The sequence below is a fragment of the Electrophorus electricus genome, chromosome 9 (assembly GCF_041902795.1).
Source record: "Electrophorus electricus isolate QZ-2024a chromosome 9, ASM4190279v1, whole genome shotgun sequence".
Taxonomy (NCBI): Eukaryota; Metazoa; Chordata; class Actinopteri; order Gymnotiformes; family Gymnotidae; genus Electrophorus; species Electrophorus electricus.
This window is the reverse complement of record NC_137505.1, coordinates 14,106,573-14,129,203: the sequence shown is the minus strand read 5'-3', so window position 1 is coordinate 14,129,203 and position 22,631 is coordinate 14,106,573. Positions and strand designations below refer to the sequence as shown.

Here is a 22,631-nt window from a genome sequence, read left to right as displayed (position 1 = left end):
TCCGCCATCTAGCGGTCAATAACGGGTAGTCTTGAACTGATTTCTATCGCGTAATACTTCGGATATAAATGTTTAAATTTCCTGTTGCAGAACAGACAAAGTATAGTCAACCAGTTCTAACCTTTTGATAAAAACTTGAATTTCAAAGTAGGTGAATCTATTTACTTAAACCAATCAGATCACAGTTCATTTACATAACATCAATGCTTTGAGTGCTTTAGATATGAGAACATCACAGTGATCTTTCTGCTCACACATCAGTCAGTCTATAATTCTGTATTATGTGTTTCTATAGCTTCCAACTTTCATGAGTTCCTTGAATCTGTGGAGAAAAGTGCAGACCAATGTAGTTTCTTATTTGTGAACATTTATACATTTATTGTAATTTATTTATCATTTAAATGTTTTAATTCTTTTAATTTATAGACATAAGGATACAGAAAACAGTTCATATATGTATAGTACATCAATCAATGTATAACACTTTTAGTACTTAGTATATGAATCAATGTATAATATTTGGACTGCTTTAACACCAGTACAAAAGTTTAATATAATAAAGAAATAATGCACTGTGATTACGTGTGGCGGCACGAGTGCCGTAGGGCGAGGGGCAGGACGCACAGACTCCACTGACTGGGACGAACATTTATTAACATAAATGACAGCGGCACTCATGTATTAGAAACAATAAACATGGACCTGAAACAAATGAAGTTAAACAAACATAATACACAAGAATACATCTAACATAAACACGTTACATTCAGACATTACACCGACAATGACCAACACCCTGTACACTTTAACACGGGTTTATATACATTGAGACGAACAAGGTGCAGGTGTGGTTGCAAACACAGCCCTCCCACTGAACGTGGCAGGCCAAACCACATGACTCGGGGGAGGCTAACATTCCATGACATTATGCTTCATCTTGTAAAAGCTTTACATGACTGACAATTTCAGCTTTTTCAGAGGACCTATTTAATTCTTTCTTACATTGTACTTCTTTCCATTCCTAGTCTAATCTTGAAATAAATTTAATTTTAATGGAAGTCTTCATAATGTGTGTTTCAGGTTATGCAAATACTTTGGGAGTTGTTTAAATCAGTCAATCTACTGAATTCCCCACCAACAACAGTATGAATAATTAATTGTCATTTACATTTATAACTTTTAACATACTAGTAGCATGTGAGTTTCATGAATTTGTACTTCATTAACTATTTGTATCACATTATTTACATTACTGTTGTAATAGTAATAGTAAAAATTCAATGGTAATAGGGCACATTGATTTGACACAGTTCAATGGCATTAAACTGCTATTAAATGAGTTCCAGTGAAGTAACTTGCTACTTGAGTATTCTTGTAACAGATACTTTCTTACTTTTACTTAAGTAATAATTTAAATGACTACTTTTACTTCTACTTCAGTAGTTATTATTTTAAAGTAACAGTAATTTTACTTGATGACAGTTTTGCCTACTCTACCGACCTCTCTCTGTATTACAGTTAATGTCTTGATCTTTATCAAAAACCCATGTAGTGCCTGCATGGAGGGACTTCGTGTTGTATTGGAAAACTGTAATAAATGTCTATATAACTGTACCCATCTTTCAGCTACGTACTCAGCTGCCACTAAAAATAGGGATTTCACATATTTTTTAAACTTTTGACTTATTTTCCCAATGACCAAAATGTCAGCGCAACCCTGTAGTAACATCACAATGTCTATGACGTCACAATGGCTATGACATCACTACATCTATTTTAAAGGTGAGCGCAAGCATCTATATGTTATTTCACTTGACACACTTCAGCAGTTCAAAGGTTGGGAGACAATAGGGTGAATTAAACCTAACCATAGGTGGTGGATTACTACTGAATTTTACAGAACAAGGTACAGTGGAATCTTTAGTCTCTTAGGGATCATTTTGATGCATTTCAAACAGAGAAGGTCTGTCAGAAAAACAGCTGTAACATCCAAAACATACTTCATCAAGCATTAAAAAGTGGCATGGTGTTCTTGTCATATAGATTTTAGGGAATCTGTCATTAAACTGCTCAAAAGTATTTTAGTGATGTCATAATATTACTATTACAGGAGAGCTGCAAATATTCTAAATTGGAACTGCACAGCCTAATATCCAAATAAGTCTGTACTGAATCTCTGTGACCAAAAGGAAACGACCCTTACAGTGGCACCAGCAATGCAGACGGTATTCAGACAGGGAATCGATTTAGCGAGGAATATTTGCTCGTCAACTTTTGGGATAATGGCAAAAAGGGTAGGTTGAGAATACTTGTTTAATACTACCTTACAACCAAGTTTTATCTAACTTTGTACTGAGAATTTTTGCTTCTTAACCCCCAGGCCCTCTATAACCCTCTATTGGAGGATGATGAAGAAACATCTGATGATGCCTTTTGTATGGACCCGTTGTGTCCGGTAAAATAAGGCTGTATTTTCAGACATTGAGTACTGTTAATAGAATAAAGTCTATGGGATGGATCTTTTCACATCCAGAATGAAATGTTACCACTCCAAAATCTATTTTTCTCTGTGTTTTGTCTGAAGGATTTTAAGGGGGCATTTTGGGGTCAAGTTGTGGTAAGTAGCACTACCTTTTCACAGATGTTTCAATAGGCTAAAGCTTTTACCCATAAAGCATGTTTTCAAGCACTGTCATGTGTCTTCTGAGTCAAACATGATCTTTTGTAAACAAATTAACTTGGTTAATGATAAATAATAAATAAATGATTGACATTCCTCATGATAAGAGGCTCATTCCACAGAAGTAGTTCTAAGTGTGACAGAGTAATGTCCTGACACACAAAACCACTGCAGTGGAATCAGACCTCTTTTTAGAGGTTTTTCTTATACATCTAGACCTAGACCTTTATACTCCACCTGGGTCTTATAGGAGGACAATGTGGAGACCCCCTTTGGCACTGTATGCTGCACCATGGCAGGTATCCCCAGGGATAACCGACCGGTCATCCTCACCTACCATGACATCGGAATGAACCGTAAGACTCTGATACTGTTGCTTGTGGCACGTAGCTGATTGCTCTAAAGTCTAAAACTTAGCATAAGCGTCATTTATTGTGTTGTAATGACCCTGGAATGCATGTCTGCAGACAAAACTTGCTTCGACGTTCTTTTCTATGATGAGGACATGCAGGAAATCATGCGACACTTTGCCGTGTGTCAGGTCAACGCTCCTGGGCAACATGAGGGTGCCAGCACCTTCCCTGCAGGGTGAGCGTGAGTGCACCATATGCCACAATGTTCTTTCAGGGGCTGAAAGACATTCCAAGGTTAAATCTAATCTAAAATGTGACCTTCAGCTACCCCATACAATTTTTTCCAGAATGTATATTTATCAGAACCTACTCCATAGCCCTCCGTCTGCCCTCAGACCACTCCTTCCTGGCAGTCAGACAGGACGACTCTATGCCATGGTGTTGGTGCCCACCTAAACTAACATCTGGAGGCCCTGACTGTCAGCATGTCTAGCTGGCACCGGCTTGTCATGCACCAGGGTTTCTTTCATGAACTTTTTTCTTAGCGTTCATATGCTACATTGATGGCTGTGGCTCCAAGTACATCATAGCTAGGTTTAGCAGGTTCAAATCCTGAAGAATCAGTGGCGTCCCTTAGAATTATAACTCACTCAGGGCAATTTTTTCCTGTAGAGTCACATATCCCTCAATGGACAAGCTCTCCGAGACCCTCCCAATTGTGCTCAAGCATTTTAAGTGAGTGAACCAGATTAGCCATTTACTCTGAGATTAAACTGTCAATCCTTGTTCTAATCTGAAACCTTGCGCTTTAATGGTTTAAAGTTATGTACATTTTTTTCTCTCCACAGAATTAAGAGTGTTATTGGAATGGGTGTTGGAGCAGGAGCAAACATCCTCACACGGTTCGCTGTGAGTTGTAGCACTGTCTTTCTTCCCAATAGATTTTAACACAATGATCAAACAAGGATTACTCCTTGGTGAAATTCTTGCTTTGTAACAAAGTGTTGATACTTGCAGCATAATCCTAATCATTACACTGTCAAGCTAGCTAGACATCAACTCTCCAGAATACTGACACTTCACTATTGTTCCTCTGCTTGCACATGTAAAGAAACCTTTTTCTAAGTGCAATGTAAAGTGCAAGAATGCCAAATATGGAGACTCTTAATTGCTCATTTAACTACAACAGTTTGACATATAGTAAGTAATTTTGCCCTGAAGGTTTATCTCCCTTTGACTGCTCATGCATAAATGTCTTGCAGTTGAAGTACCCAGACTTGGTTGAGGGCCTTGTCCTGATGAACATTAATGCTCAGGCAGAGGGCTGGGCAGACCGGGCAGCATCCAAGGTATCACAGTCTAATGCAATAGTAATTATCATTCTGTTAACACCCTGCTTAAACATCACGATCCCTGTATCTCTACAATTATGTCGTTTAGCTGGTCCCACCTAGCGTCCATGTCTATGGTTTCCCTGTCTCATGTCTTTTGTTTTGCTTTACTTCCTTGTTGTGGTTCCGTTGCTTAGTTTCATTTTCTTTGCTCCTTATTATTTGCACCTGTCTTGTTTAACTCTTATTACTTCATGTATTTAAACCGTCTTGTTCCCTGTGTCTTGGCTGTTCACTGAATCCATATAACTTTCAATGTGATAACAAATAGTTCTCAGCATATTACTCTTAGTTTTCTGCAGTTTCCAGTTAACCTTTCATGCCAATCATATGGTGACAATCGACCCTATATTTTTATTCTTTTGGGATCCTTAGAAAAGTGTCAAGCCTCTTTTAATAAAGTAATGTATTTGATCAAAGCTTATGTGTACTCCAGCCACTAAAGATCAACCCACACTTTCCACAGATTTCCAGCTGGGCCCTTGGTCCCCCCAGTGTTGTCATCTCCCACCTGTTCGGTCAGGTACGAAATAACGCCTAAAATGAAATGTATATTGTATGTATTATTGAGCAGTACTTGTCAACCCAGTCCTTGTGATACATCTGACATCCCACATTTTCCCTCTATCCCAGCTCCTGACAACATCATCCTAGCTCCTAAACCAAGCCATTAGGAAAATGAACACCTGGTACAGGTGTACTGGGCTGGGTTAGAATAAACATGTGGGCCATTTCATGTGTACTGTGGACTGGGTCACTAAACACTGAACTAGAATATTTAAAAGTTAAATGCCTTATTACTAAAGATGAGTGTTCCAAATGAGCTGTCCTGAATTTAGACTGTGTCCTTTTCGTAACTAAAGAACCAGATGCCTACATTATTGTCCATCAAAAGGTCAACAATGTTGTTTTTTTTTTACATATTCTTTTTATTATACATTTCTGTCTCGAGTGCCTGTGCAGACTGTGCATATAGAGGAAGAGACATTTAATTTCATATTCACATCAAGTTTTGATGTTTTGTGACTGATTGCGTCTTGGACTGACTCCTTTATGGCACCGTGGCAGGAGGAGATTAAGAAGAAGGCAGAATTTGTAAAGACCTTCCATCACAACATCAGCAAAAGGATTAACCAGACCAACCTTCTGCATTTTATGAAGTCCTACAACAGGTATGACTGACATCTGCATTCTATGGAATCTTCTGAGCTCTCTGCTTCTAGACTTGTTTGTCATATGAACAGCTCCCAGTCTTATTAGATCTGATCAATTTTCAGCCGAAGTAAACTGAACATTAAGAGAACTTCTCTGGGTAGAAAGACTCTAAAGTAAGTGAGAAACTGTTTCTCTTTTATCCTTATTCCATGTTATTTTTTGATGTAAAATGCCCCTGTGCCACCACATGCCTGAAAGGTTTTGTTGCTGTAGGTGTCACACTCTTCTGGTGGTAGGAGATGACTCTCCTGTGGTGGATGCTGTGGTATGTACAGCTTGTTTTACATGCAGAAGTTTAAAAACAACATTCAAAATCCAACCCAGCATTCAAATCAAACTTCTATATGTACCTGGGAGCCTGCGTGCAAATGTTTGTGTTTTCTGTCGTAGGTTGACTGCAATTCCAAAATGAATCCCTCAAAGACAACCCTCCTCAAAGTTAGTGACCTTCAAACCTCAGCAAAGCAATACTTAAAATGTTATGTTTTGCTTTTTTTATTTGACTCTCATTATAAATGCAGAAGTCATTATATGTCACTGGGGGCTTATAAATCATGAACGTTGTGATGAACTTGTGGTGAATAACATTGTCCTTCATGTTGTCCCTCATGAAGATGGCTGACTGTGGAGGTCTACCACAGCTTGATCAGGTCTGTCGTTACCCATTAAAATAATGCTCTTGCATTCAAACTGAGTGATGCACTGTGTAATCTATTGTGTCCTGTTCTTACCTTATAGCCTGGCAAGCTGGCAGAAGCCTTGAAATACTTCATTCAAGGACTGGGCTACAGTAAGTAAATACTGTAAACACACTGTCAAAAGGTTGAAATTAAAAATCGTTCAGCCTCTGCGCAATGTAAAACCCATAAATCCAGTTTAGAAAAGTTCATTACTGCCTGTTGTAGACCTTCAGGCTTTCACAACTATCTTTAAGTTATGCATGCTTTCTAAATGGTGCAGTTAAGTAGGGACCTTGAGCTATGTTACTTCACCTTGTCCTTCTGCTTATCTGCCTCTGACAGTGTCTTCTGCAGGCATGACACACCTGTCTCATTGGCACCCCACCTTCTCCACCAGAATGGCATTCTTCCACCCCTGGGCCATCACTTCCATGGAGAGCACCTCCAAGCAACGCTGAAGATGAGGCTCTCCTACCCGCTGCTCCATCCCAGTGTTGTCATGCTTAGTTCGGCTCCATTTCAAATAAAAAATACTCTAAATTGAGGGACCATTGATGTGTTGGTGTTAGTGTTTGTGTGTCATTGTCCCAGTGGACTAATTTAGACTTGCACAAAAGGAAAAAAAAAAAACCTAAATGATAAAAAGCTGTTTAAAATGTTTATACTTATCAGGCTCAGTGTTGTACCTTTATTTAGTAGCCATAAAAAAGTTGATGTATAGTACATCAATCAATGTATAACACTTTTAGTACTTAGTATATGAATCAATGTATAATATTTGGACTGTTTTAACACCAGTACAAAAGTTTAATATAATAAAGAAATAATGCACTGTGATTACGTGTGGCGGCCCGAGTGCCGTAGGGCGAGGGGCAGGACGCACAGACTCCACCGACTGGGACGAACATTTATTAACATAAATGACAGCGGCACTCACGTATTAGAAACAATAAACATGGACCTGAAACAAATGAAGTTAAACAAACATATAACACAAGAATACATCTAACATAAACACGTTACATTCAGACATTACACCGACAATGACCAACACCCTGTACACTTTAACACGGGTTTATATACATTGAGACGAACAAGGTGCAGGTGTGGTTGCAAACACAGCCCTCCCACTGAACGTGGCAGGCCAAACCACATGACTCGGGGGAGGCTAACATTCCATGACATTATGCTTCATCTTGTAAAAGCTTTACATGACTGACAATTTCAGCTTTTTCAGAGGACCTATTTAATTCTTTCTTACATTGTACTTCTTTCCATTCCTAGTCTAATCTTGAAATAAATTTACTTTTAATGGAAGTCTTCATAATGTGTGTTTCAGGTTATGCAAATACTTTGGGAGTAGTTTAAATCAGTCAATCTACTGAATTCCCCACCAACAACAGTATGAATAATTAATTGTCATTTACATTTATAACTTTTAACATACTAGCAGCATGAGTTTCATGAATTTGTACTTCATTAACTTTTTGTATCACATTATTTCATTACTGTTGTAATAGTAAAAATTCAATGGTAATAGGGCACATTGATTTGACACAGTTCAATGGCATTAAACTGCTATTAAATGAGTTCCAGTGAAGTAACTTGCTACTTGAGTATTCTTGTAACAGATACTTTCTTACTTTTTCTTAAGTAATAATTTAAATGACTACTTTTACTTCTACTTCAGTAGTTATTATTTTAAAGTAACAGTAATTTTACTTGATGACAGTTTTGCCTACTCTACCGACCTCTCTCTGTATTACAGTTAATGTCTTGATCTTTATCAAAAATCCATGTAGTGCCTGCATGGAGGGACTTCGTGTTGTATTGGAAAACTGTAATAAATGTCTGTATAACTGTACCCATCTTTCAGCTACATACTCAGCTGCCGCTAAAAATAGGGATTTCACATATTTTTTAAACTTTTGACTTATTTTCCCAATGACCAAAATGTCAGCGCAACCCTGTAGTAACATCACAATGTCTATGACGTCACAATGGCTACGACATCACTACATCTATTTTAAAGGTGAGCGCAAGCATCTATATGTTATTTCACTTGACACACTTCAGCAGTTCAAAGGTTGGGAGACAATAGGGTGAATTAAACCTAACCATAGGTGGTGGATTACTACTGAATTTTACAGAACAAGGTACAGTGGAATCTTTAGTCTCTTAGGGATCATTTTGATGCATTTCAAACAGAGAAGGTCTGTCAGAAAAACAGCTGTAACATCCAAAACATACTTCATCAAGCATTAAAAAGTGGCATGGTGTTCTTGTCATATAGATTTTAGGGAATCTGTCATTAAACTGCTCAAAAGTATTTTAGTGATGTCATAATATTACTATTACAGGAGAGCTGCAAATATTCTAAATTGGAACTGCACAGCCTAATATCCAAATAAGTCTGTACTGAATCTCTGTGACCAAAAGGAAACGACCCTTACAGTGGCACCAGCAATGCAGACGGTATTCAGACAGGGAATCGATTTAGCGAGGAATATTTGCTCGTCAACTTTTGGGATAATGGCAAAAAGGGTAGGTTGAGAATACTTGTTTAATACTACCTTACAACCAAGTTTTATCTAACTTTGTACTGAGAATTTTTGCTTCTTAACCCCCAGGCCCTCTATAACCCTCTATTGGAGGATGATGAAGAAACATCTGATGATGCCTTTTGTATGGACCCGTTGTGTCCGGTAAAATAAGGCTGTATTTTCAGACATTGAGTACTGTTAATAGAATAAAGTCTATGGGATGGATCTTTTCACATCCAGAATGAAATGTTACCACTCCAAAATCTATTTTTCTCTGTGTTTTGTCTGAAGGATTTTAAGGGGGCATTTTGGGGTCAAGTTGTGGTAAGTAGCACTACCTTTTCACAGATGTTTCAATAGGCTAAAGCTTTTACCCATAAAGCATGTTTTCAAGCACTGTCATGTGTCTTCTGAGTCAAACATGATCTTTTGTAAACAAATTAACTTGGTTAATGATAAATAATAAATAAATGATTGACATTCCTCATGATAAGAGGCTCATTCCACAGAAGTAGTTCTAAGTGTGACAGAGTAATGTCCTGACACACAAAACCACTGCAGTGGAATCAGACCTCTTTTTAGAGGTTTTTCTTATACATCTAGACCTAGACCTTTATACTCCACCTGGGTCTTATAGGAGGACAATGTGGAGACCCCCTTTGGCACTGTATGCTGCACCATGGCAGGTATCCCCAGGGATAACCGACCGGTCATCCTCACCTACCATGACATCGGAATGAACCGTAAGACTCTGATACTGTTGCTTGTGGCACGTAGCTGATTGCTCTAAAGTCTAAAACTTAGCATAAGCGTCATTTATTGTGTTGTAATGACCCTGGAATGCATGTCTGCAGACAAAACTTGCTTCGACGTTCTTTTCTATGATGAGGACATGCAGGAAATCATGCGACACTTTGCCGTGTGTCAGGTCAACGCTCCTGGGCAACATGAGGGTGCCAGCACCTTCCCTGCAGGGTGAGCGTGAGTGCACCATATGCCACAATGTTCTTTCAGGGGCTGAAAGACATTCCAAGGTTAAATCTAATCTAAAATGTGACCTTCAGCTACCCCATACAATTTTTTCCAGAATGTATATTTATCAGAACCTACTCCATAGCCCTCCGTCTGCCCTCAGACCACTCCTTCCTGGCAGTCAGACAGGACGACTCTATGCCATGGTGTTGGTGCCCACCTAAACTAACATCTGGAGGCCCTGACTGTCAGCATGTCTAGCTGGCACCGGCTTGTCATGCACCAGGGTTTCTTTCATGAACTTTTTTCTTAGCGTTCATATGCTACATTGATGGCTGTGGCTCCAAGTACATCACAGCTAGGGTTTAGCAGGTTCAAATCCTGAAGAATCAGTGGCGTCCCTTAGAATTATAACTCACTCAGGGCAATTTTTTCCTGTAGAGTCACATATCCCTCAATGGACAAGCTCTCCGAGACCCTCCCAATTGTGCTCAAGCATTTTAAGTGAGTGAACCAGATTAGCCATTTACTCTGAGATTAAACTGTCAATCCTTGTTCTAATCTGAAACCTTGCGCTTTAATGGTTTAAAGTTATGTACATTTTTTTCTCTCCACAGAATTAAGAGTGTTATTGGAATGGGTGTTGGAGCAGGAGCAAACATCCTCACACGGTTCGCTGTGAGTTGTAGCACTGTCTTTCTTCCCAATAGATTTTAACACAATGATCAAACAAGGATTACTCCTTGGTGAAATTCTTGCTTTGTAACAAAGTGTTGATACTTGCAGCATAATCCTAATCATTACACTGTCAAGCTAGCTAGACATCAACTCTCCAGAATACTGACACTTCACTATTGTTCCTCTGCTTGCACATGTAAACAAACCTTTTTCTAAGTGCAATGTAAAGTGCAAGAATGCCAAATATGGAGACTCTTAATTGCTCATTTAACTACAACAGTTTGACATATAGTAAGTAATTTTGCCCTGAAGGTTTATCTCCCTTTGACTGCTCATGCATAAATGTCTTGCAGTTGAAGTACCCAGACTTGGTTGAGGGCCTTGTCCTGATGAACATTAATGCTCAGGCAGAGGGCTGGGCAGACCGGGCAGCATCCAAGGTATCACAGTCTAATGCAATAGTAATTATCATTCTGTTAACACCCTGCTTAAACATCACGATCCCTGTATCTCTACAATTATGTCGTTTAGCTGGTCCCACCTAGCGTCCATGTCTATGGTTTCCCTGTCTCATGTCTTTTGTTTTGCTTTACTTCCTTGTTGTGGTTCCGTTGCTTAGTTTCATTTTCTTTGCTCCTTATTATTTGCACCTGTCTTGTTTAACTCTTATTACTTCATGTATTTAAACCGTCTTGTTCCCTGTGTCTTGGCTGTTCACTGAATCCATATAACTTTCAATGTGATAACAAATAGTTCTCAGCATATTACTCTTAGTTTTCTGCAGTTTCCAGTTAACCTTTCATGCCAATCATATGGTGACAATCGACCCTATATTTTTATTCTTTTGGGATCCTTAGAAAAGTGTCAAGCCTCTTTTAATAAAGTAATGTATTTGATCAAAGCTTATGTGTACTCCAGCCACTAAAGATCAACCCACACTTTCCACAGATTTCCAGCTGGGCCCTTGGTCCCCCCAGTGTTGTCATCTCCCACCTGTTCGGTCAGGTACGAAATAACGCCTAAAATGAAATGTATATTGTATGTATTATTGAGCAGTACTTGTCAACCCAGTCCTTGTGATACATCTGACATCCCACATTTTCCCTCTATCCCAGCTCCTGACAACATCATCCTAGCTCCTAAACCAAGCCATTAGGAAAATGAACACCTGGTACAGGTGTACTGGGCTGGGTTAGAATAAACATGTGGGCCATTTCATGTGTACTGTGGACTGGGTCACTAAACACTGAACTAGAATATTTAAAAGTTAAATGCCTTATTACTAAAGATGAGTGTTCCAAATGAGCTGTCCTGAATTTAGACTGTGTCCTTTTCGTAACTAAAGAACCAGATGCCTACATTATTGTCCATCAAAAGGTCAACAATGTTTTTTTTTTTTTTACATATTCTTTTTATTATACATTTCTGTCTCGAGTGCCTGTGCAGACTGTGCATATAGAGGAAGAGACATTTAATTTCATATTCACATCAAGTTTTGATGTTTTGTGACTGATTGCGTCTTGGACTGACTCCTTTATGGCACCGTGGCAGGAGGAGATTAAGAAGAAGGCAGAATTTGTAAAGACCTTCCATCACAACATCAGCAAAAGGATTAACCAGACCAACCTTCTGCATTTTATGAAGTCCTACAACAGGTATGACTGACATCTGCATTCTATGGAATCTTCTGAGCTCTCTGCTTCTAGACTTGTTTGTCATATGAAAAGCTCCCAGTCTTATTAGATCTGATCAATTTTCAGCCGAAGTAAACTGAACATTAAGAGAACTTCTCTGGGTAGAAAGACTCTAAAGTAAGTGAGAAACTGTTTCTCTTTTATCCTTATTCCATGTTATTTTTTGATGTAAAATGCCCCTGTGCCACCACATGCCTGAAAGGTTTTGTTGCTGTAGGTGTCACACTCTTCTGGTGGTAGGAGATGACTCTCCTGTGGTGGATGCTGTGGTATGTACAGCTTGTTTTACATGCAGAAGTTTAAAAACAACATTCAAAATCCAACCCAGCATTCAAATCAAACTTCTATATGTACCTGGGAGCCTGCGTGCAAATGTTTGTGTTTTCCGTCGTAGGTTGACTGCAATTCCAAAATGAATCCCTCAAAGACAACCCTCCTCAAAGTTAGTGACCTTCAAACCTCAGCAAAGCGATACTTAAAATGTTATGTTTTGCTTTTTTTATTTGACTCTCATTATAAATGCAGAAGTCATTATATGTCACTGGGGGCTTATAAATCTAGAACTTTGTGATGAACTTGTGGTGAATAACATTGTCCTTCATGTTGTCCCTCATGAAGATGGCTGACTGTGGAGGTCTACCACAGCTTGATCAGGTCTGTCGTTACCCATTAAAATAATGCTCTTGCATTCAAACTGAGTGATGCACTGTGTAATCTATTGTGTCCTGTTCTTACCTTATAGCCTGGCAAGCTGGCAGAAGCCTTGAAATACTTCATTCAAGGACTGGGCTACAGTAAGTAAATACTTTAAACACACTGTCAAAAGGTCGAAATTAAAAATCGTTCAGCCTCTGCGCAATGTAAAACCCATAAATCCAGTTTAGAAAAGTTCATTACTGCCTGTTGTAGACCTTCAGGCTTTCACAACTATCTTTAAGTTATGCATGCTTTCTAAATGGTGCAGTTAAGTAGGGACCTTGGGCTATGTTACTTCACCTTGTCCTTCTGCTTATCTGCCTCTGACAGTGTCTTCTGCAGGCATGACACACCTGTCTCATTGGCACCCCACCTTCTCCACCAGAATGGCATTCTTCCACCCCTGGGCCATCACTTCCATGGAGAGCACTTCCAAGCAACGCTGAAGATGAGGCTCTCCTACCCGTTGCTCCATCCCAGTGTTGTCATGCTCAGTTCGTCTCCATTTCAAATAAAAAATACTCTAAATTGAGGGACCATTGATGTGTTGGTGTTAGTGTTTGTGTGTCATTGTCCCAGTGGACTAATTTAGACTTGCACAAAAGGAAAAAAAAAAAACCTAAATGATAAAAAGCTGTTTAAAATGTTTATACTTATCAGGCTCAGTGTTGTACCTTTATTTAGTAGCCATAAAAAAGTTGATGTATAGTACATCAATCAATGTATAACACTTTTAGTACTTAGTATATGAATCAATGTATAATATTTGGACTGCTTTAACACCAGTACAAAAGTTTAATATAATAAAGAAATAATGCACTGTGATTACGTGTGGCGGCCCGAGTGCCATAGGGCGAGGGGCAGGACGCACAGACTCCACCGACTGGGACGAACATTTATTAACATAAATGACAGCGGCACTCACGTATTAGAAACAATAAACATGGACCTGAAACAAATGAAGTTAAACAAACATATAACACAAGAATACATCTAACATAAACACGTTACATTCAGACATTACACCGACAATGACCAACACCCTGTACACTTTAACACGGGTTTATATACATTGAGACGAACAAGGTGCAGGTGTGGTTGCAAACACAGCCCTCCCACTGAACGTGGCAGGCCAAACCACATGACTCGGGGGAGGCTAACATTCCATGACATTATGCTTCATCTTGTAAAAGCTTTACATGACTGACAATTTCAGCTTTTTCAGAGGACCTATTTGATTTTTTCTTACATTGTACTTCTTTCCGTTCCTAGTCTAATCTTGAAATAAATTTAATTTTAATGGAAGTCTTCATAATGTGTGTTTCAGGTTATGCAAATACTTTGGGAGTTGTTTAAATCAGTCAATCTACTGAATTCCCCACCAACAACAGTATGAATAATTAATTGTCATTTACATTTATAACTTTTAACATACTAGCAGCATGTGAGTTTCATGAATTTGTACTTCATTAACTATTTGTATCACATTATTTACATTACTGTTGTAATAGTAATAGTAAAAATTCAATGGTAATAGGGCACATTGATTTGACACAGTTCAATGGTATTAAGTACCCAATGCTCTGCTTTGAAGAAGAAGAAGTACAACATTGAATTATTTTACTGCACTTGTACTGCATATTTTCAATGTATTTACATCATTTTAGAGAATGCCATATTAAGGAATAAATAAATAAATAAAGTTTATTTACCTGCTATTGTTCTTACGTCCACTGAAGTCCAAAATAATCTTTAAGGCTCTAGGTTACTTAATAGCAAATACATTTCTGTGGTATTCTGATTTATTTTCTACTTGAAAGACAGGGAATATTCTGATGTCTTTATTAGTAACTTTAATGCACCTAATGCACCCTTTTGGGGCACCCTAAAACTCTGACTAGTATTACGTGAGTAATCGCTCTAGAGCAGGGAATTGAAGATAACAGGATAATTGAGGAAAAAAGGGGAAATTTTGTTTTTTTTTCTAAAATGAATGATGTAGCCAGCGATATGAAGCCCACCCAGCCTGTTTCACTATTTGGTATCTATAGGCCACCACGGCCCTACTCAGAATTTATTAAGGAATTTTCAGATTTCCTTTCTAATCTAGTCACTTTTGTAGAAAGAGCCATTATTTTTTGTGATTTCAATATTCACCTTGATAATGCCCAAGACCCTTTGAGATTGGCCTTTAGCTGTATATCAGAATCAATTGGTTTCATCCAATGTATAAGAGAACCCACACACTCTGATGGACATGCGCTTGACTTACTATTGACATACGGTGGACACGGAGAACATAGTCAGACTACCCCAGTCGGATGCCATCTCAGACCATTCCTTAATTTCATTTGAACTACATACAAGCCACAATATAATAACCTCGCCTCGCTATCATAGCAGACGCACGATCACATCAGCCACTGCATCCCCTGTAGATTCACACACTGTTCTTTATAAAGGCATCTCTCACAGTTTAGTTACATGTAACATTTTAGCTTTTAAGCATGTAGCCACCTTTCCATATCCTTTTCTAACCTTTAAAGGGAGATGTTTCTAGCATCACCTTTGACCACATTTCCATACTTTCAAATGCAATAAATTCTTTACAAGAGGTGGTCCCTGTTATTACTGAGGTAATAACATGCGTGTTTACAGGGAAAAGAGGCCTAACAGTGCATTGGACAGATTAATAACATAAAACATAAGGGAGTTTAGAGATTCTGTGTCCTTTCAGAATGACTTGCATACAGGGCTTCAGGCTTCAGTAAAGGATCCTGCGTAGGCTTTTGGTGGACGTCAGGGTAAGATATATGAACTCTCCACCAGGCTCAGGACCATATAGAAAAACAATCTTCTTTAGGACAAGGCTAATACAAATCTTCTCTTGGAATGTAGTGGTAATGGCTTCCAACTGGTGTGGGTATTGAATAGCAGTTTGCATATATTGACTACTGTGTGGTTCAGATGTAATGGTGGTGAATGCAAACACTAATATGTAAAGGAAGGTGGGGTGAATACATAACCACTTCTGAAAAGTGTATAAAAATATGGGTTCTCTGTTTGACAGTTAGACCTTCACGAAGGGTGCCTCAATAATGCTTGTTAAGGTTAACCGGCAATAAAGGATGGGACCAGCTATTCTCTTTAACTAATTCTGAAGGCTGACTCTTCATGTTATGTTTGAATGTTTAACTTTAAAACTAACTGACTGGGTATTTAGGAACGACATTACTTTCCAAACTTCATTACTACTTTTCATCCCTTCTCATACCTTTCGGTTTCTACCCTTTATCATCTTTGTTAGCTGCACAGCAGGGGCAGGATATTGGTGGAATCCTGCAAGGCATTCCAGCACTCTCTTACAAAACTATTAAAACTGTTTTTTGCCATATCCATATAAGATATCTCAAATGTGTATAGAATGTAGGTAAGCAATTCTGCTTCCTCCATGGTGCAAATTTGGTATAGATTGAATAACCCTATTTATAATCTTCAGTAGCATATAAGAAATCCAGATCCTCAAATAGCCACATTAGAAATTGTAATTTGGTACAATTTTAAATGCTTGTCTATCACAGGGTAGACTTAGATTGAGACACCATGTTTGACAATTGTATTCGAAACCACCATACCTAGTAAAATTTACTGGGCTCAACCAACCCTTGTAATTGCACATCTTCCTACATCTCACAAGGGACAACTTTCTGGAGGGACATTACTTCACATAATGTCATTCCTTTAATCTAGCATCTTAAACACTGATGATGGGTTTACTCCAGCTACACAAGCTAATGCTAACACTTGCTAATGTCCTCTTTTCTCAGGCCTGGTGTACTTCCTCCTTTCTAACAAAAGGCCGTTTAATCCTGTCAATGATTTGTGATACCCAGTTTGTTTTCTTTGTATCATCATTTTAAAATCAAGTGAAAATCTAAGACTTACAATAGTACACTTACATTGCTTTAGGTAGTTTGGTTAATCAGCCTTGGTTACTACCAAAGAGCTGCACATATGTAATCATGATGTCAGGACATCTCAAGGATTACACTATGAACCGGATGGACAAGTTGACTTGTGGAATTGATCACCTGCAAGTGGATATTACAGTAAACCTGGACTGCATGGATAATCGTTTGTGCTCTTCAGGACTATGACATCAGCCCCAGCCTGAAGACCAAGGGGGGAAATTTAGGTACCATGCCAATCCAGCAGATAGCAGCACCATCATCACCGCATTGAGCAAACTTGCATCAAATGGAAGAAAGAGGGTGTGCCTAAAAGCAGGTGGAATTCAGGTGTCTTAAATACCCTGATCAACAGACCTTTACTCTCTCCCTGGTTTTTCCTCCATCAAGGTTAGACCTAAAAGAGGGGCTTTGTCATCTCTCTCTCAGATACTTTCTTCACTCAGCACCATGTGGACAGTTAACAGCAAACAGCTGAGAATCATATTTCTCCATTTAATTGATCCAAGAGATGGTGGAATCTAGACTAACGTCTTGTTACCACCCCGTCTAGGCTATGGCACCGTACCAAGGAAAAAGAATGATAAACGGCTAAAGGAATGGAACATGCAACTGTTAAAGAGTAACAGAAAGAAACATAAGCACAAATGGTAGACTCTTTTTAGTGTATTGTTGTATAATACAGAAGTTACAAATAAACACACTGGTGCAATTTCTTCTGAAGTGACCCAGGCCAAAACAATAAATAAGACACACACCAGCGAAAGAAAATTGAGGTCCAAGCAGGGAAAAGAAGGTCATACACACAAATGATACAATTACAAACAAGCCAAAACCGACTGCTGAACTAGCTGCCACTGCCGCCACCCCCGCTGCCGCCAACTGCCTCACTGCCTCCAACAGCCTCACTGCCTCCCTCCTCTTCTGCCTTCGGGAGGGGCCTTTATATAGGAGTGGCCAGGAGTGGCCAGCAGGCAGGTAGACCTGGGGAGGAACAGAGCAGAGTCAAGTTCAGAAAAGGTGAGGAAACCTGGCACCGGATCTGGATTCTGAGATACACCTGAGATAGACACACGCTTACAGACAGAAATCTGATCAACATTACCACAGCAACAGGTTCACCAAATTTCTTCAAGCAAGCTTGCAAATGCGGTCAGTTCCCTCCTGTTAAACTGCGGATGGAACTCATATTCCCAGCATACCTTGACGACGTCACATTTTATCAACAAGAAACCAGGGGTGGAAATTCCCTCCTAATTGTAGACAAACTGAGTGAGGATGACCAACTGAGATAATCACCAAAAATCATCAACATGTGAGACTTTTACATCTGGGCATAGTTTATAGTCGGGCATATCTGGGCAAAAGTATATAGGTTACATTTAGCTGATGCTTTTATCCAAAGCAACTGAGTACAACTTGAGCAATTGAGGGCCTTGCTCCGATGCCCAACAGTGGACCTTGATCCAACAACCTTCTGATTATAACTCAAGTAACTCAAGTAACAGCTGCCACTGCTTGAATTAAACAGTAAAGTTTAATCAAGATCCTAGTACTTTCTTGAAAGTATTTGGGCTTGGTGTACATACCATTTTGTTTGGATAATCTTAAGTAATATTTGTACAGACTGGAAGTTCTTTTTCCTCTTTGCATACAATCTCTCTATGTCTTGCTTTTTACTAGCAAACATAGGTATCATCATGTCACTTCAATAGGCACAGACACATTGACCTTATTGTTCAGTTAGTAAACCTGCCATTACCCTTTGTTCTAACATCATGTGAGAACAAGCCAGCTGAGCTCATTAACATACAGTCACATTGCTGTTTAAATTCTGCACCATTTTATTGCTGGCACAATAGCATGTCCGCCTCCTTCTCGCTCTCGCGAGCGTGTACCGACCTGCATGAAAGCATTCGCTCTCCTCTCCTTTTACATACTCACACACATAAACACATGCTCGCTATATTTTAGCTTGTTTTTCTGTAAATATACAGATTGTTTATGCTATTGTTTGTGATTTAGAGTAGTTGCGTTAATAAATGTATCATTTATTCTCACCAAGTTGTCTGTCTTGATATCATTCAGATTGTGCTTGTTGCCAATATCCTCAAACAAATGACTGTAATTTAAATCTTTCAGGGATCAAATCATTAATGTTACTTTCTTTGTTAAAAATGAAAGATTGTGATTTCAATATTTGAGATGATTTAATGGGACTGATTAGTGTGTCAAACCACTACAGTGGGCCTGTCCCTCTTGCTGGGCGCCCAGCGCACTGTGACAGCATGACTTTAAACTTAGCAAACAGGAACTGTTTGGATTGCTTCAACCACAGTGGCAACAAGACTAAAGATATGTGAGGAGGCTTCTCAAATAAGCTTCTCACTTTATTCAACATGAATTGGCATTTCATTTTCGTTTTCATCATTTGATGTAAGTTATTTTCTATGCAATACTACAATATATACATTGTTAGTTTTTTTTTTTTTTTTCATATGTAGCATTTTTTAATTCCTTAGCAGAAACAAGAATTCTTGTGTTCCAGTAACAGTGGTGCTGGGTTGTATATGCAGGCACTGAGAAATGGAATTGGTCACAGAAGCAGTTAAGTCTTCAGAGTGGAGCATCTGTCAACATCTGAAATATAAACAACATAAGAAATACTGGTGCTGTGAGCGTGTAACAGCATTCAATTACTGCACGATTATGGCATATGCCAACAATACAAACAAGAAAGTGACAGTAACTGATAACCCAGCTCAGAGTCTCTTTACTGTCACTGTGAGGGATCTACAGGAGAGAAACACTGGAGCATATTGGTGTGCAGTGGAGATTTCAGGAATATTTCAACCAGATGTCAAAACACAGCTATATATCACTGTGAAATCAGGTATTACAAATTCTTTATGAATATTGAATATTCAGTTTAGTGACATTTCTCATATTGCATATATTTCATCCATACATATTCATACAAAAGTGCCTTTCTTTGTTTCCAGCTCCTGCTGTGTCTGTGACCAAGAGCAGAGTGAGTGGAGAGGAGGGGAGCAGCGTCAGTGTCCAGTGTCTCTACAGCGCTGCATATAAGAAAGAGGCGAAGAAGTGGTGCAGATCTATAGACTGGACCTGCTACACAGTGGGGAGGACCAACACATCCCAGAATTCAGCAGTGCAGATCAGTGATGATGGGAAAGGCACCTTCACGGTGTTGATGACTGGACTGAAGAAGACTGATGCTGGCTGGTACTGGTGCTCCACTGGAGGTCTAGAAGTTCCTGTTCACTTTGACGTCACTGATGCACTTGCAGGTATATTGTTTTGTATCTAATCAATTAAATGGTGTAAAAATTATTAATGTTGTTTAACCTTTAAAAGATGACAACAGTGATTAAAGAAAGAAAAAAAAACTATGCATAGGGTGCCTTATTAGATTTGGTTATGTCACGTTGCAGCCCCGCCCCTCCTCAAACGTCTTGGTGTGTACGTGTGTGTGTTCGTCCATGTCGCCGCGCCCTTTCGTGTCGTCCACCTGTTCTGTATTATGTGTAATCCTCGTGTGTGTGTATATATGTCTCTTGTGTTGTAGTACGTGTTGTTGGTGTTTGAACGGTGTTTAGTGAGGTGTGCGGTGTTAGATGTGTCGTCTGTGTTAAATAAAAATGTGTGTTTGAACGTGCCCCTACTCCACATACTGTTAGCCTCGAATCATCACAGAAACACCAACCAAAGAAGGATGCCTGGGAAGGGCAAGAAGAAGGGGAAGAAGGGGAAAAGACGCACTTCCCCAAATAGTGCCTGCAATCCCTCCGTGCTCTTGGGTACCCTCCTGACTCCTGCTGCAGAAGAGCGTGGTCTGGGGGCAGAGGTGGAGGAGTCACACGGGATTACGTCTGACCATAATGACTGGTATAACTATTTCCAGTCCTCGGAGTCGGACACCGCGGACTTTTCCTGTACCAGGGTGAGGCCATCACTCATCCTGTCTTCGCTCCATGGGATCACAACAGAGCAGGGACCTGCTGGGTACTACGGAGACCTACCTATTTATGAGGACAGGTACTTGGAGGTGGAATCCGCAGAGTCCTACATGGACCTTACAGAGGGATATGCGGAGTATGGCGAGCGAGGGGAGTGCCGTAACGTCACCCTAGAGTCAGACTTGGGGTCGGATCATGAGGAGGACCCGTCGATGGAGGTGGAGGAGGTACCTCAGGGGAATCTAGGCGCTCTGGAGTCAGCAAGCAGCCCTGGGTGACTGGTGGAGAGATGGCATCATCAACAGAGGAGGACATTCCTCCCCCTAGGGCGAGGACCTATGCCTAAGTCTCGGGGAGGTAAAAAGGCAGCGGCACCGAGGTCTGCTCTGCCGGGGTCTGGCAGGGTCACCAGGGTCTGCTCCAACACCTGATGGTGAATGACATCTCAAAACTATTCTTGAACGTACTTTTTCAGATTTGAATTCCTTACTGAGAAGTTTGAAAGAACTTAGGAGTCGTTGTTGAGTTACGAAAAAATGTGTCTGGAGTGTGAATGGCCATCATAACTTGCGTTTTTCATCGGAGCCTTGCTCACTAAAGCTGTTATTTTAACTAAGCCTACTCGCTGGTTGAGTTAGCTAGACAGGCAAGCTTGTTAAGGTTTAATTCCCGAAGTTTGGGCCCTGCTGTCGGCTTGTATGTCGACACGTAGCCCCCAGGAGAGAGAGTTTCGCCTGGTTTGGGCTCCTACGCGACAGCAAGGATTGTATTTTGCACTGGAAAACTTAAATCAGATTGTGAGCTAAGAAAAGGGGGAGAGAGACAAGTACTCATGCATGTGAGCACACAGCTTGACAACATGGAAAAAAGACACCCAACATGCAGCAGGAGTGGCTAAAGCCATACAGAAAACAACGCATCTGGTAATGGGACATCCAATCACGGTACTAACCACACACAGTGTAATAGCATACGTGAACTCACAAGCCTTCACCTTGACAGCACTAAGGCAACAGAGGATCAGCAAAATTTTGGAAGCACCACACATCACATACACACATGAAGGAATCAACATGGCAGACATGATGGGAGGAGGAGAGCCTCATCAGTGCGAACAGGAAGTCAAAAAGCAGGAGAAGGTGAGACCAGACCTAGAAGGAGAACCAATTCCAGGAGCAGGGAACATGTTCACTGATGGGTGTGGATTTAGAGGACCAGATGGGGATATAAAAGCAGGGTATGCAGTGGTGGCAGAAACACAGGGAGAAGTAGATGAATTTTGGACGGTGAAAGCAGAAAGGCTGAAAGGTTAGCAATCAGCACAGCGAGCTGAGGTAATGGCAGTAGTGGAGGCCTTGAAGTTAGCAAAGGGTAAGGAAGTGAATATTTATACTGACTCTGCTTACACGGTAGGGGCAGCACATGTGGAGCTAAGACAATGGATGAGAGCAGGGTTTAGGACAGCGGGAAACAAACCAATTAAACATGAGGCAGAAATGAGGGAGCTGGCAAAGGCCTTGCAGGGACCAGAAAGAGTAGCTATCATAAAGTGCAGGGGACATGTAGAGTATGTCAACAGTACAATCCCAAACCTACAATTAAGGTGGCACCCGGTAAGTATCCGTTGTCATTAACACCAGGGGAAGAGATAGTAATTGACTACACAGACATGGTGGACTCAGCACAGGGGTACACGTACGAATTGATGTGCGTAGACAACTACACAGGGTGGTCGGAAGCGTGGCCAACAAAACGGGAAGACAGTGCTTCAGTGGTAAAGT

General features: G+C 40.0%; 3 protein-coding genes across 3 annotated transcripts; all 3 read left to right on the top strand.

The window, feature by feature from the left end:
* The first annotated feature begins 2,782 nt into the window (after positions 1-2,782).
* Positions 2,783-7,261, top strand: LOC145659201 (protein NDRG1-like). The gene is made up of 13 exons (XM_081720346.1): positions 2,783-3,036; positions 3,148-3,268; positions 3,706-3,768; positions 3,882-3,942; positions 4,296-4,382; positions 4,861-4,947; positions 5,493-5,596; positions 5,702-5,752; positions 5,853-5,904; positions 6,030-6,077; positions 6,254-6,289; positions 6,378-6,429; positions 6,662-7,261. The coding sequence occupies exons 1-13, from the start codon at positions 2,973-2,975 to the stop codon at positions 6,775-6,777; spliced, it is 942 nt and encodes a 313-aa protein (XP_081576472.1). The 5' UTR covers positions 2,783-2,972; the 3' UTR covers positions 6,778-7,261.
* Positions 7,262-9,351: 2,090 nt separating this feature from the next.
* Positions 9,352-13,416, top strand: LOC145659195 (protein NDRG1-like). The gene is made up of 13 exons (XM_081720341.1): positions 9,352-9,605; positions 9,717-9,837; positions 10,276-10,338; positions 10,452-10,512; positions 10,866-10,952; positions 11,431-11,517; positions 12,064-12,167; positions 12,273-12,323; positions 12,424-12,475; positions 12,601-12,648; positions 12,825-12,860; positions 12,949-13,000; positions 13,233-13,416. The coding sequence occupies exons 1-13, from the start codon at positions 9,542-9,544 to the stop codon at positions 13,346-13,348; spliced, it is 942 nt and encodes a 313-aa protein (XP_081576467.1). The 5' UTR covers positions 9,352-9,541; the 3' UTR covers positions 13,349-13,416.
* A 6,040-nt stretch (positions 13,417-19,456) lies between these two features.
* Positions 19,457-21,128, top strand: LOC145659194 (polymeric immunoglobulin receptor-like). The gene is made up of 3 exons (XM_081720340.1): positions 19,457-19,763; positions 19,873-20,181; positions 20,716-21,128. Exons 1-3 carry the CDS (start codon positions 19,457-19,459, stop codon positions 21,126-21,128), a joined length of 1,029 nt encoding a protein of 342 aa, XP_081576466.1.
* The last annotated feature ends 1,503 nt before the right edge of the window (positions 21,129-22,631 follow it).

Bases quoted from the DNA above. Each gene is read 5' to 3' on its own strand.
- LOC145659195 (XM_081720341.1), top strand. From the start codon at position 9,542: ATGGCAGGTATCCCCAGGGATAACCGACCGGTCATCCTCACCTACCAT. The intron at 12,168-12,272 runs GTATGACTGACA...ATCAATTTTCAG, and splicing joins TTTATGAAGTCCTACAACAG to CCGAAGTAAACTGAACATTA. The intron at 12,649-12,824 runs GTTAGTGACCTT...TCCCTCATGAAG, and splicing joins CAAAGACAACCCTCCTCAAA to ATGGCTGACTGTGGAGGTCT.
- LOC145659201 (XM_081720346.1), top strand. From the start codon at position 2,973: ATGGCAGGTATCCCCAGGGATAACCGACCGGTCATCCTCACCTACCAT. The intron at 5,753-5,852 runs GTAAGTGAGAAA...TTGTTGCTGTAG, and splicing joins CTGGGTAGAAAGACTCTAAA to GTGTCACACTCTTCTGGTGG. The intron at 6,430-6,661 runs GTAAGTAAATAC...TGCCTCTGACAG, and splicing joins CATTCAAGGACTGGGCTACA to TGTCTTCTGCAGGCATGACA.
- LOC145659194 (XM_081720340.1), top strand. From the start codon at position 19,457: ATGGAATTGGTCACAGAAGCAGTTAAGTCTTCAGAGTGGAGCATCTGT. The intron at 19,764-19,872 runs GTATTACAAATT...CTTTGTTTCCAG, and splicing joins ATATATCACTGTGAAATCAG to CTCCTGCTGTGTCTGTGACC. The intron at 20,182-20,715 runs GTATATTGTTTT...CTCCTGCTGCAG, and splicing joins CGTCACTGATGCACTTGCAG to AAGAGCGTGGTCTGGGGGCA.